The sequence below is a fragment of the Lipotes vexillifer genome, unplaced genomic scaffold, assembly GCF_000442215.2.
Source record: "Lipotes vexillifer unplaced genomic scaffold, Lipotes_vexillifer_v1.1 scaffold75, whole genome shotgun sequence".
Taxonomy (NCBI): domain Eukaryota; kingdom Metazoa; phylum Chordata; class Mammalia; order Artiodactyla; family Lipotidae; genus Lipotes; species Lipotes vexillifer.
In genome coordinates, this window is record NW_006771517.1 from 2346257 (window position 1) to 2359543 (window position 13287).

General features: G+C 41.1%; 1 protein-coding gene across 1 annotated transcript; it reads right to left on the reverse strand.

The window, feature by feature from the left end:
• Positions 1-416: 416 nt before the first annotated feature.
• Positions 417-7233, reverse strand: LOC103089822 (beta-defensin 125-like). The gene is made up of 3 exons (XM_007446899.1): positions 7176-7233; positions 543-817; positions 417-503 (listed from the first exon to the last, which is right to left on the reverse strand). The coding sequence occupies exons 1-3, from the start codon at positions 7231-7233 to the stop codon at positions 417-419; spliced, it is 420 nt and encodes a 139-aa protein (XP_007446961.1).
• Positions 7234-13287: the final 6054 nt, after the last annotated feature.

The window sequence follows — 13287 nt, forward strand, 5'->3', positions numbered from 1 at the left end:
GGACTTGTCTGGAACTTTTTATGTGCCTTCATAGTTTCTTCCATATATGATAGTAGTGTTTCAGGTATTACTAAAATCAAAATTTCATTCTCAACTATACAGGCAACTCCAAACTGTGGTATTTATTTATGTGTTTGTTTGTTTGTTTATTATGGAAAAATACACACACAAATATCATCTGAGGCCAAATATTAGCACATGTATATTAGTATATCAGAGGAAAACAAAGAAAGAATTTAAGCCCAAAATAAAGAATCGCTATATCTTCTATACACTTCTCTTTATACATTTCTAATTGTGAGGTAACTCTCTCGGTTCTTGCCTTGGCAGTAGCATTATGTCCACCTCTATGTCATCCAATTCTCGATTGAACTGTCCCCGGTGAAATAACATCTGTAGAATTGGCTCCCTGGATATTAGTCCCAATGCTTATATAGATCTGCTGTCTCAGGCTCATGAGAAAATGTTGTACCCTCAACGCTCTCAGGAATAGTTGTCAAAGTCTAGGGAGAATCTCTCTCGGAAGCAGTCGTCCCAGTTACTGTGGTTTCTTGAGGCTTAGTTGTTTTAATTGTTACCTCATCATTCAACCCAGATATGGCAGAAAAAGGAAAACCATCGTGAGTACCAAATCCAACAGTTACATCTTCACCGAATGTGGGACGTGTTGGCCATTGAGTGCATGGATCGTCACTGCTTAGGGGAATGCAGCATGACAGCTTGTTCATACAAAGAAGTTTGTACCTTTCGAGATGTAAACATCGTTTTCTGCAGTATCCTACATCATTCTTCCAGCATCTTTCAACAAGCCAGCCAGCTGCAGGGTTAAACAAGCAGTCAATTTGTAAATTCTAGCCACAAGACAACAAACATTAATTCCAAAGTTTGACAACTACTACTATTGCCATCTTAAGTAATATGATAACAAATACCACAAGCCATTTGGAGAGACAAAGAAGAAAACTAAAACTGTATATTAAAAACTGTGACATGTGCCATCAAGGAAATTGCTGGTGGTGGGGAGAGGAGAGAGAAAAGGAGAGGGGAGGGGGCAGGAGAAAAACCAGAGGAGAAGGAAAGAGGAGGAGGAGGAAGAAAACGAGACAGAGAGGATAGACATGTGTAAAGCTAATAGTTAAGCCACGGCAAGGCAAGAAGGAGGAAAGGAGGCTACAGGTTACGCAGGAGACAAAGATTATTTCAGGAAAGGACCATCAAATGCTCAGTCCCAGTGTGGAGAAACAGCATAGTGTCTTTAAGGTATTAAGAGAAGGCTGAAGAGTCTGAAGTATAATGTGCAAAGAACGAAGGAGTACGAGATAAAATGAGCTTGAAGTAACCACGCCGTTGCCTAGTCAATTTGGCCATTATTAAGCATTTTTATTTATTTCAAACCATCATGTGAATTAATTTACTTCAGTTAGCTGGGATTTCACGTGGAAATTAGATGAGGGAAAAGGAAGAATAGAATCTGGGAGACACGTTAGAAGCTTTGGCCAAGTAGAACATGAGGATGGCTGGAACTAGGGCTGTGAGAGTTGTAAAGAAGAGAACAGATTAAAGACGTCGATTGTTTGGATATAAGGTCAGCAGAGGATGGAGAAATCCAAGTACATTAGTACATTTCTGAGCTGATACAGGGGAGATTCGTGATACTTGCTATTCATAGAATAGTAAACAGAGGAAAGAACACGATTTGGAGGGAAGAGAAAAAGGTGGTTACAAGTACTTGTTTTGGGGTATATAACACAATATACCTCAGATGTCCAGACGACAGTAGGATATAGCTGTAGCAACTCAGTAGACAAGTTTGGACTGTAGATGTAAATTGTGGAATCATTGCTATGGATAGTATTTAAAACTACAGTTATAGATAAAGTACATATAGTGTTGGAATAATGTGAGATAAAGGGGGCCATAGTTAAATTCTGGGGAGTGTCAACATTGAGAGCTCAGGTAGGAGGGGAAGGCTCAGAAGGAACAGCCAGATACTTAGAGCAAAGCAGGAGAATGAGACACTAGAGAATTAGATTAGTTTTCCCGAAAGCAGACCTTGGGATAAATTTTGACTACTGTATAATAAATGAGTTGAGGGCATTCAGCACTCCCCACATCGCCAAATCAGTTTGGAAATGGGGAAGTTATGGAAATAAGACAGCCAAAACGAGGGGAGTTATACAGTTAGTTACCACTGTGATCGACTAGAGCATGACCCCATGGGGAAATCTGGCAATTAGTGTATGGCTAGGATAAAGCTCCAAGTTATCCTTCTTGAGGGTCAGAGGAGCTGGAATATTTTTCCACCATCCAGTAGCTGATAGATGATACCAGAGTGAGCTGACAATTCCCTGTCATTTCCGGACTGCCGCGTACAGGACTGATTTGCAAGCAATCGACCATGCTTTGAGGATACTGCCAGGTGCAGGTCAGGCTGGTGTGCGTGAAAATGGCAAATGCCAAAGGGATACAAAGAAAATTGTATCAGGTATGACTAGATTACACAAGTGAGGAAAACGTTTCCTAAAGGAACACGTGGACACTAGTAGGCAAATACTGCTGTGAGGTTGAGCGAGATAACGCAGGAGCTGGAGCCGCCATTGCATTTAACATGCTGAGTGTCACTGGTAATCTTCAGAGTGGTAAGAAGAGGAGAAACAGAAGTGAAGTGGTTGACATGTGAATGAGAAGTGGAAATAGCACCTGGAGACCAAACTCTTAGGAAGTTTAGCTGTGAGGAAGAGCAGAGAAATAGAGAAGCACTTGGAGGACAAGATGGAGTCAAGGGAAGGTGTTTCAGGTTTGTTTTGAAGGCTGGGAAATAAGAGAGCATCTTTGCAAATATTAAGAAGGAACAAGTAGAAAGGGAGAGATTAACGGGGAAGAGGGAAATGAGGCAAAAGAAGGGCATAGTCCTTGATTAGGTGACAAGGATTAAGAACACATACAGCATCTGACTGTGTGTGATATGGAGAACACACTTCCTCAGCTCTGTCAAGAGGGAAGGGGAAGATGGGGGGAAAGGCAGACTGGTATGAGTGGTGGCAGCGGTAAAAAGTGCCATTTGAATTTTTAAAATCTTGAGATGTGGGGTAAAGTCCTAAGCTGGGAGGGAACATCACAGACAGGAGTGGAGCAGGAGAATTGAAAAGAAAGAAAGGTCAGTGCAAAAAAGTGGTCTAGGAAAGAGGAAAGATGAGCTCACACAAGAAATACAGTGGGATTTCGAAGCAGCGTGATAATTCATTGGAGGAGGGAGGATAGGCATCTACCGTGAAAAGAGTCTGTTCCATTGTATGATCATTTATCAAGCAACTATATGACCATCTTTCTCAGCAAACCAACCGAGAAGCACCAAGGTTGGTGTATTCTAGGAAACAGCTAGTGCAAAGGCTCTATGTTGGAGGAAGCCAAGGATGTATGAAGAAGGTCAAGTAATTCTCAAAACAACCCTTTTTGCATTTAACTTGATAAAGTATGAAAAGTACCTTTCGTGGGTTGAGATATAGAGAGAGAGCACAATGAAAATTTGGCTCCTATTTCCTCCCCTGGGGATGTTGGCTTTATCCCAACTTCTCCAATGATTCACTGTTCTTTTATTATTTTACTGGCTCCAATTCTATTGCCCTTGATAGAATTTTCTGTAAGTTTCGAGGGTAGCCGTAGCACTTCTTTCATCCTGGACAAAGTCTAACATTGCTTCCTCATTCCTAACTTCTACAAAGATTACCTCTCTACGTATTTTTTTTTCCTCCAGGGTACCCATCCTCGAAATCTGAGTCCTGTCAGCATTTCTCTTCCGTTCCCAAATGCGTTAAATCATCTCGTTCTGTCAATTCTTCTTTAAACTTGCCTGTCACTTGCATTGCTCACTACTCCTTTTCAACTATTCCCCCGCCAGAGTTAAAATTTCGGCTACAGCTCATCACTCAACAGAGGTTTGAGCCCATAACTATGGTACAGACTCTGTTCTAGGTGCTTGGGGTACATTTGTGAACTAAGCGGACAAAATCGCATGGAGCTTACTTTCTGGCAGGGGAAAACAGACAGTAAAGAAAACGAGTAATTTTATCCTGTATGTGAGATGATGATAAGTAGTTTTCAGAAATAAGAGAGAATAGATTTAAGTGGAATCTATTTGGTGTGTCATGGGGACAGATGACAGTTTCTTAAAAGCAGTTAGCAGAGGTCTTGAGAGAAGGTGACAATTAAACGATGACTTGAAGGTGGTGAAGGAATTAGCCACACCAGTATGCAGGGCAAGTGCATTCTAAGCAGTGGGTTGAGCAAGCCTGGCATGTTTGAGGAAGGGCACTGTGGAAAGCCACACTTTGCCAGTGTGGCTCTGGCAAAGTGAGCAAGGACTAGAGGACTAGAGTGGTGGGAGATGAGGTGAGAGAGGTCATAAGCACCAGATCATGGAGGGCCTGGTGGGCCACTGTAAGGACCCTGGTTATTGTTCTGAGTGAAGAGGGGGCCACTGCAGAGATTTGAGCAGAAGAGGTACATGGTCTGACTTCCAGTGTGAGCAGATCACACTCTATGCTATCTTGACAGAACACAGCAGGAGGCAAGAGTAGAAGGACAGAGACCTGTGAGGAAGCTATGAGGAAACAGTAACAGGTGAGAGATGATAGTGACTTGAATCAGTGCGGTAGCAGTGGATGGAGGCGGTGAGATCAGTTGGTTCTAGACATAATTTGCAGGTAGATGTAATAGATTTCCTGGTAGATATGGATATCACAGCTTAGAATACCAAAGATAGTTCCAAAAATATGGCTTAAGCAATACAAGGATGGTGACTGGGAATAATCTATAACTTAATGTATTTATTTATTTTTTTTTAGAATGACAGCCATCACTTATTTCAAAGCTCCTCAGTCTGGAATTATTATGTCATTAGGACTTGTGACCTCCATCACCAATATTTCAAAATCATAAATCTAAAAAATATGAATTACAATGATATTAATTCAGGCACATTAGCCATCTAGCCGAAACATTATCCCTTGTGTGAATTCTCTCTGAAAGATCTCACATGCCACGGAGCAACTAAGCCTGTGTGCCACACCACCAAGCCTGCACTCTAGAGCCCGCGAGCCAGAACTACTGAACTTGCACGCCACAACTACTGAAGCTCACGCGCCCAGAGCCCATGCTCCTCAACAAGAGAAGCCGCCACAATGAGAAGCCCGCGCGCTGCAACGAAGAGTAGCCCCCCGCTCGGCGCAGCTAGAGAAAGCCTGTGCGCAGCAATGGAGATTCAACGCAGTCATTAAATTAATTGAGTTTTTAAAAGGTACAGAGCACCCATTGCATGAAATTCTATGCAATAATGAAAAGTTCAGTTTTTGGAGAATATTTAATATGTGGGAGAATACTCATCATGTTTTAGAAAATTTTAAAGGAGGATATACATTTTTTTCCCACATGTTATCCAGGAATCTCAGGGAGAGCAAAAGAGCAAAACCGTATTGGTACTTCTTTATTATTTCAAAACTTTCCAAAATTTCGGTGACTAGTTCATAATCAGAATTGAGTGTAGGTGATAATTCTTTACGTCACTTACATGTGTCCATGTGTATCAAGATATAGACACATAGGCACATGTATGTCCATCTCATGGTAGTGATTACCTTTCTAAGCAAGATACAACCTCTCCAAGTTTGGAGTCCATTTTCTTAGTACATAAAGAACTCTTAAAAATCAATAAGAAAGAGTTCAGAAATACAATGGAATAGATGTTCAAACTCATTTATAATTGAAGCGTGATGAATTCAAACAAAGATGAGGCAACATTTTCACACAATGAAATGTAATACACGAAACAATGTGATAAAAAAAATGGAGTGATCAGTGTGTGGGAAGCTGACAGTCTCACACACAAGTGATAAGAGTGCGCATACTGTAGCCCATTCGGTCAGTTGTTTGCCAATCTTGCGTGTGTGTGTGTGTGTGTGTGTGTGTGTGTGTGTGTGGCCATAAGGGGAAAGATATACATTTGTTTACTAATTTTCCTCCCTGATTTTTTTCTGATAATTAAAAGTTTCCTGCTTAGCAGACCAATTAAATTAAGAAAGGAAATTCACAACCTCACCCCCATATATTCTACGTATACATTAAAAATAATGAAGTAGGTTCAGGCACTGATAAGACGTCTCCGAGATATTGTGCTAGTACATTTAGAAGAATCCATATGATAATTTACATTGTTTTTTTTTTTCACATCTTTATTGGAGTATAATTGCTTTACAATGGTGTGTTAGTTTCTGCTTTATAACAAAGGGAATCAGTTATACATATGTTCCCATATCTTTTTACATTGGGTTTTTAAAAATCTAAGGTATATAAATATTTGGATCTGCTAGGATATACAACAAATTGGTAAGATTACTTCATTGACTGATTCAGAGATTCTGAAAGAGAAGACTGAAGAACTGTTATTCCAGGGTAGGAGAGTCCTTTTCCTTAAACTCATATAAGCCTATCTATTGCTTGATACTTTTTAATCAATTGCAAGTATTATTTTCCAATAAAAGTAGATAAGTTTCCAAAGTAACATTATTAAAAAGAGGGAGTAAGCTCATTCATTATTGATCTATTAGCAGAAGGTCCCTATTGTTCACTCATCTTTTTACTCTGTCTTAACTTATCCCCACTTCTAACTTAAATTTGTGTTATCTTTCTCATGACAGCTCTGCAGATCCTGCAAAAAGTGTGATGAACTTGTTCACCATACCTCAGAACATAAACAAACAAACACCTCCCTTGAAAGCACTTTCATGACAAAAGAGAATTCAAGATGGTAGTGAGAGCTGGACTAATAAGACACAACAATAAAACAAGTGCAACAATAAAATTGTTAAAATAGAAGCAAAGTGAGGCTGAGTTAACAGTAGTTAGTTATAGAGAGAGACAGAGAGTTGCTCAGAAGACTGAAGAAATTCTTCCTTTGGAGACATGTTTCAGAAGATACCCCAGTTTCATAGGTGCCTCTAACAGATTCTTAGAGAGCAGGAACATGGAGCTGCCAGCATGCCATCATAAGAGCACTTGTGCTGCTCTTTATTGCTCCAAGGCTTTTCCTGTGGACCCCCTTTCCCCCTCAAGACACCTGGGAGCCCAGGGTCAACAACTCATCCTAGTTCCATCATCTGTCCAATGTAGGGTTCCATTACCTTTGGTCACCAGATTTAGTAACCCACATATCATGAAGGTCAGCATCAGGAGATTCATGGCTTCTGGGAGAGAGGGAGCCCTGTGTCCTGAGGAATGCAGAATACTTTGCACAGCTAGGACTCTGAGTGGTCACCGTTACTGGCCTATCATGGGTGATGAAGCAGAGAGGAGGAGAATGCTATGCCACCCAGAACACCAGATGATTAACTTGCCACAAAAGATCTTGTTGGGAATATGAAAGCAATTGAGTTACAGCTGTGTTGTAGTTTGAAGAGAAATGACTTCTTTATTATGTTGAGTCTTCCTATCCATGGACACGTGTGCCCATGCCACTTCATTTAAGTCTTTTTTCTTTTTTTAACACCTTTAATGGAGTATAATTACTTTACAATGTTGTGTTAGTTTCTGCTGTATAACAAAGTGAGTGAGCTATACATATACATATATCCCCATATCCCTTCCCTCTCACAGGTCCCTCCCACTCTCCTTATCCCACCCTTTTAGGTGGTCCCAAAGCACCAAGCTGATCTCCCTGTGCTATGAAGCTGCTTTCCACTAGCTATCTATTTTATATTTGGTAGTGTATATATGTCCATGCCACTCCCTCACTTTGTCTCAGCTTTCCCTTCCCCCTCCCTGGGTCCTCAAGTCCATTCTCTACGTCTGCATCTTTATTCCTATCCTGCCCCTGGGTTCATCAGAACCTTTCTTTTTTTTAGATTCCATATATATGTGTTAGCATACAGTATTTATTTTTTCTGTTTCTGATTTACTTCACTCTGTATGACAGAGTCTATGTCCATCCACCTCTCGACAAATAACTCAATTTCATTTCTTTTTATGGCTGAGTAATACTCCACTGTATATATGTGCAACATCTTCTTTATCCATTCATCTCTCAATGGACACTTAGGTTGCGTCCATGAAAGAAAAAAAGAGCTGGAGGAATCAGGCTCCCTGACTTCAGACTATACTACAAAGCTACAATAATCAATACAGTATGTTACTGGCACAAAAATAGAAATATAGATCAATGGAACAGGATAGATAGCCCAGAGATAAACTCATGCATATATGGTCACCTTATCTTTGATAAAGGAGGCAAGACTATTCAATGGAGAAAAGACAGCCTCTTCAATAAGTGGTCCTGGGAAAACTGGACAGCTACATGTAAAAGAATGAAATTAGAACACTCCCTAACACCATACAAAACAATAAACTCAAAATGGATTAAAAACCTAAATGTAAGGCCAGACACCATCAAACTCTTAGAGGAAAACATAGGCAGAACACTCTGACATAAATCACAGCAAGATCCTTTTTGACCCACCTCTTAGAGAAGTGGAAATAAAAATAAACAAATGGGACCTAATGAAACTTAAAAATATTGCACAGCAAAGGAAATCATAAACAATATAAAAAGACAAGCCTCAGAATGGTAGAAAATATTTGCAAAGGAAGCAACTGACAAAGGATTAATCTCCAAAATTTACAAGCAGCTCATGCAGCTCAATATCAGAAAGACAAACAACCTAATTCAAAAATGGGTGGAAGACCTAAAGAGACGTTTCTCCAAAGATATACAGTTTGCCAACAAACACATGAAAGGATCCGCAACATCAGTAATCATTAGAGAAACACAAATCAAAACTACAATGAGGTATCATCTCACACTGGTGAGAATGGCCATCATCAAAAAAATCTACAAACAATAAATGCTGGAGAAGGTGTGGAGAAAAGGGAACCTTCTTGCACTGTTGGTGGGAATGTAAATTGATACAGCCACTGTGGAGAACAGTACGGAGGTTCCTTAAAAAACTAAAAACAGAACTACCAAAGGACCCAACAATCCCACTACTGGGCATATACCCTGAGAAAACCATAATTCAAAAAGTGTCATGTACCCAAATGTTCATTGCAGCACTATTTACAATAGCCAGGACATGGAAGCAACCTAAGTGTACATCAGTAGATGAATAGATAAAGAAGAAAGGCACATTTATACAATGGAATATTACTCAGCCATAAAGAGAAACAAAATTGAATTATTTGTAGCAAGATGGATGGACATAGGGTCTGTCATACAAAGTGAAGTAAGTCAGATAGCGAAAAACAAATACCATATGCTACCACATATATATGGAATCTAAAGAAAAAAGGTTCTGAAGAACCTACAGGCAGGACAGGAATAAAGGCACAGACATAGAGAATGTACTTGAGGACAAGGGGACGTGGAATAGAGAATGTACTTGAGGACACGGGGATGTGGAATAGAGAATGTACCTGAGGACATGGGGATGTGGAATGGTACGCTGGGATGAAGGGAGAGAGTGGCATGGACATATATACACTACCAAATGTAAAATAGATAGTTAGTGGGAAGCAGCCACATAGCACAGAGAGATCAGCTTGGTGCTTTGTGACCACCTAGAGGGCTGGGAACTGGAGGGTGGGAGGGAGAGGCAAGAGGGAGGGTATATGGGGATGTATGTATATGTATAGCTGAATCACTTTGTTATAAAGCACAAACTAACAAACGTTTGTAAAACAATTGTACTTCAATAAAGATGTTAAAAATTAATTAATTATTTTTAAAAAGCTAATTGGTACACATGACTTGAATCTTTGCCCCCTCCCATTTAAACTATCTTACCAGATACTCCACCAAAAATATTTTGCTTAAAAAAAAAAATTTTTGCTTAATATCATTGGCCATAATCACATCGCATTCCACTGCCGTTTCTTTGCAAAGGTTGGAAAAGAAGTTTACATGGCCATATTGTTGCACTGAGCTATGATTCAGACATAATATGATGTAATAAGGAGCAAATAAATGGAAATGCCCAGAGAACACTCACTCCTCAGCAGATCTCAGGTAGCACACTCAGTTCTCCAAGAATGTTGGCACAACCTGCAGGGCCAAACTAACGATCCCTTTCTTCGAACATCAAGATCTAATTGAGTTGATAGCTTGCAGGCATACCACGAGTTTTGTGGACCATCACAGAGGGTCAGGGGAGGAACTGCATGTTCAGACCACAACCTATGAAGGGAGCAGGCTAGAGATGTGTCAAATAGAAGAGCTCAGTTGACAGGTGACCAGTGCCAGTATATTGTTCTAAATCAGCGGACAAAATAAAAAACAGAGAGAGAGAGAAATTTAAAGATATATACAGAAAAATAAGTTCTGTAATTGAAGGTGACCACAAAGAGTGTGATAGGAAAAAGTGAAACAAAAATAAATAAATAAAATTGACTTCCAATTCCACCAAGCTGGAGTATCCCATTCCTCCCTCTTTCATCCAAAACCTCTGGACTTAATAAAAAACCACGCCTCACCAGAGTCTGGGGGGTTGAGGGGACCTTCAAGATGGCAGAGGAGTAACACGTGGAGATCACCTTCCTTCCCACAAATACATCAGAAAGACATGTACAGGTGGAACAACTCCTACAGAACACCTACTGAACACGGGCAGAAGACCTCAGACTTCCCAAAAGGCAAGAGATTCCCCACGTACCCAGGTAGAGCAAAAAAAAAAAAAAAAAAAAAAAAAAAAGAATAAACAGAGACAAAAGAATAGGGATGGGACCTGCACCTCAGGGAGGGAGCTGTGAAGGAGGAAAGTCTCCACACACTAAGAAGCCCCTTCACTGGCAGAGATGGGGGCCGGGAGGTGGGGGAAGCTTCAGAGCCGCGGCGGAGAGCGCAGCAACAGGGGCGCGGAGGGCAAAGCGGAGAGATTCCCGCACAGAGGATCGGTGCCGACCGGCACTCACCAGCCCGAGAGGCTTGTCTGCTCACCCACTGGGGTGGGTGGGGGCTGTGAACTGAAGCTCGGGCTTCGGAGGTCAGATCCCAGGGAGACGACTGTGTGAACACAGCCTAAAGGGGGTTAGTGCATCACAGCTAGCTTGGAGGGAGTCCAGGAAAAAGTCTGGAACTGCCTAAGAGGCAAGAGACCATTGTTTTGGGGTGCACGAGGAGAGGGGATTCAGAGCACCGCCTAAACGAGCTCCAGAGATGGGCGTTAGCAGCGGCTATCAGCAAGGACAACAGAGATGGGCATGAGACACTAAGGCTGGTACTGCAGCCAACAAGAAGCCTGTGTACAAGCACAAGTCACTATCCACACCTCCCCTCCCAGGAGCCTGTGCAGCCTGCCACTGCCAAGGTCCCGTGATTCAGGGACAACTTCCCCAGAAGGACACATGGCGCACCTCAGGCTGTTGCAATATCACGCCGGCCTCTGCCACTGCCCGCCCACCATTCATTCCATACCCCTCCCTCCCCCCGGCCTGAGTCAGCCAGAACCCCCAATCAGCTGCTGCTTTGACTGCCCTGTCTGGGTGGGGAACAGATGCCATCAGGCTACCTACATGCAGAGGCAGGGCCAAATCTAAACCAGAGCCCCAGGAGCTGTGCAAACAAAGAAGAGTAAGGGAAATTTCTCTGTGGAGCTTCAGGAGCAGCAGATTAAATCTCCACAATAAACTTGATGTACCCTGAATCTGTGGAATACCTGAATAAACAACGAATCATCCCAAAATTGAGACGATGGGCTTTGGGAGCAACTATAGACTTGGGGTATCCCTTCTGCATCTAATTTGTTTCTGGTTTTATGTTTATCTTAGTTTAATGTTTAGAGCTTATTATAATTGGTAGATTTGTTTATTGATTTGGTTGCTGTCTTCCTTTACATATCTATATCTATATCTATATATAGATATAGATATATACATATATACTTTTTTTTCCTTTTTCTCTTTTTGTGAGTGTGTATGTGTATGCTTGTTTGTGTGAGTTTGCCTGTATAGATTTGCTTTTACCATTTGTCCTAGGTTCTGTCTGTCCAGTTTTGGTTTTTCTTGGGGTTTTTTTAGTATAATTTTTAGCACTTCTTATCATTGGTGGCTTTGTTTTTTGGTTTGGTTGCTGTCATCTTTCTTTTTTTATTATTTAAATTTATTTTTAATAATTTTTAAACTTTTAATAACAATATTTTATTTTATTTCTTTTTTTCTTTTCTCCCTTTTCTTCTGAGCTGTGTGGCTGACAGGGTCTTGGTGCACTGGCCAGGTGCCAGGCCTGAGCCTCTGAGGTGGGAGAGCCCAGTTCAGGACATTGGTCCACCAGAGACCTCCCAGCTCCGCATAATATCAAAAGGCGAAAGCTCTCCCAGAGACCTCTATCTCAACGTGAAGACCCAGCTCCACTCAACAACCATCAAGCTACACTGCTGGACACCCTATGCAAAACAACTAGCAAGACAAGAACCTAACCCTACCCATTAGCAGAGAGGCTGCCTAAAATCATAATAAGTTCACAGACACCCCAAACCACACAACCAGACATAGTCCTGCTCACCAGAAAGAAAAGATCTGGCGTCATCCACCAGAATACAGGCACCAGTCCCCTCCAGCAGGAAGCCTAGACAACACACTGAACCAACCTTCACCACTGGGAGCAGACACCAAAAACAACGGGAACTATGAATCTGCAGCCTGCGAAGAAGAGACTCCAAACAAGTAACTTACGCAAAATGAGAAGAAAGAGAAATACACAGCAGATGAAGGAGCAAGGTAAAAACCCACCAGACCAAACAAATGAAGAAGAAATAGGCAGTCTACCTGAAAAAAGAATTCAGAGTAATGATAGCAAACATGAAACAAAATCTTGGAAAAGGAATGGAAAAAATACAAGAAACATTTAACAACAACCTAAAACAAAAAAAGAGTAAACAAACAATCATGAACACCACAATAAATGAAATTAAAAATTCTCTAGAAGGAATCAATAGCAGAATAACTGAGGCAGAAGAACGGATAAGTGACCTGGAAGAAAAAATAGTGGAAATAACTACTGCACAGCCGAATAAAGAAAAAAGAATGAAAAGAATTGAGGACAGTCTTAGAGACCTCTGGCACAACATTAAATGCACAAATATTCGAATTATAGGGGTCCCAGAAGAAGAAGAGTAAAAGAAAGGGACTGAGAAAATATTTGCAGAGCTTAGAGTTGGAAACCTCCCTATTATGGGAAAGGAAATAGTCAATCAACTCCAGGAAGCACAGAGAGTCCCATACAGGATAAATCCAAGGAGAAACACACCA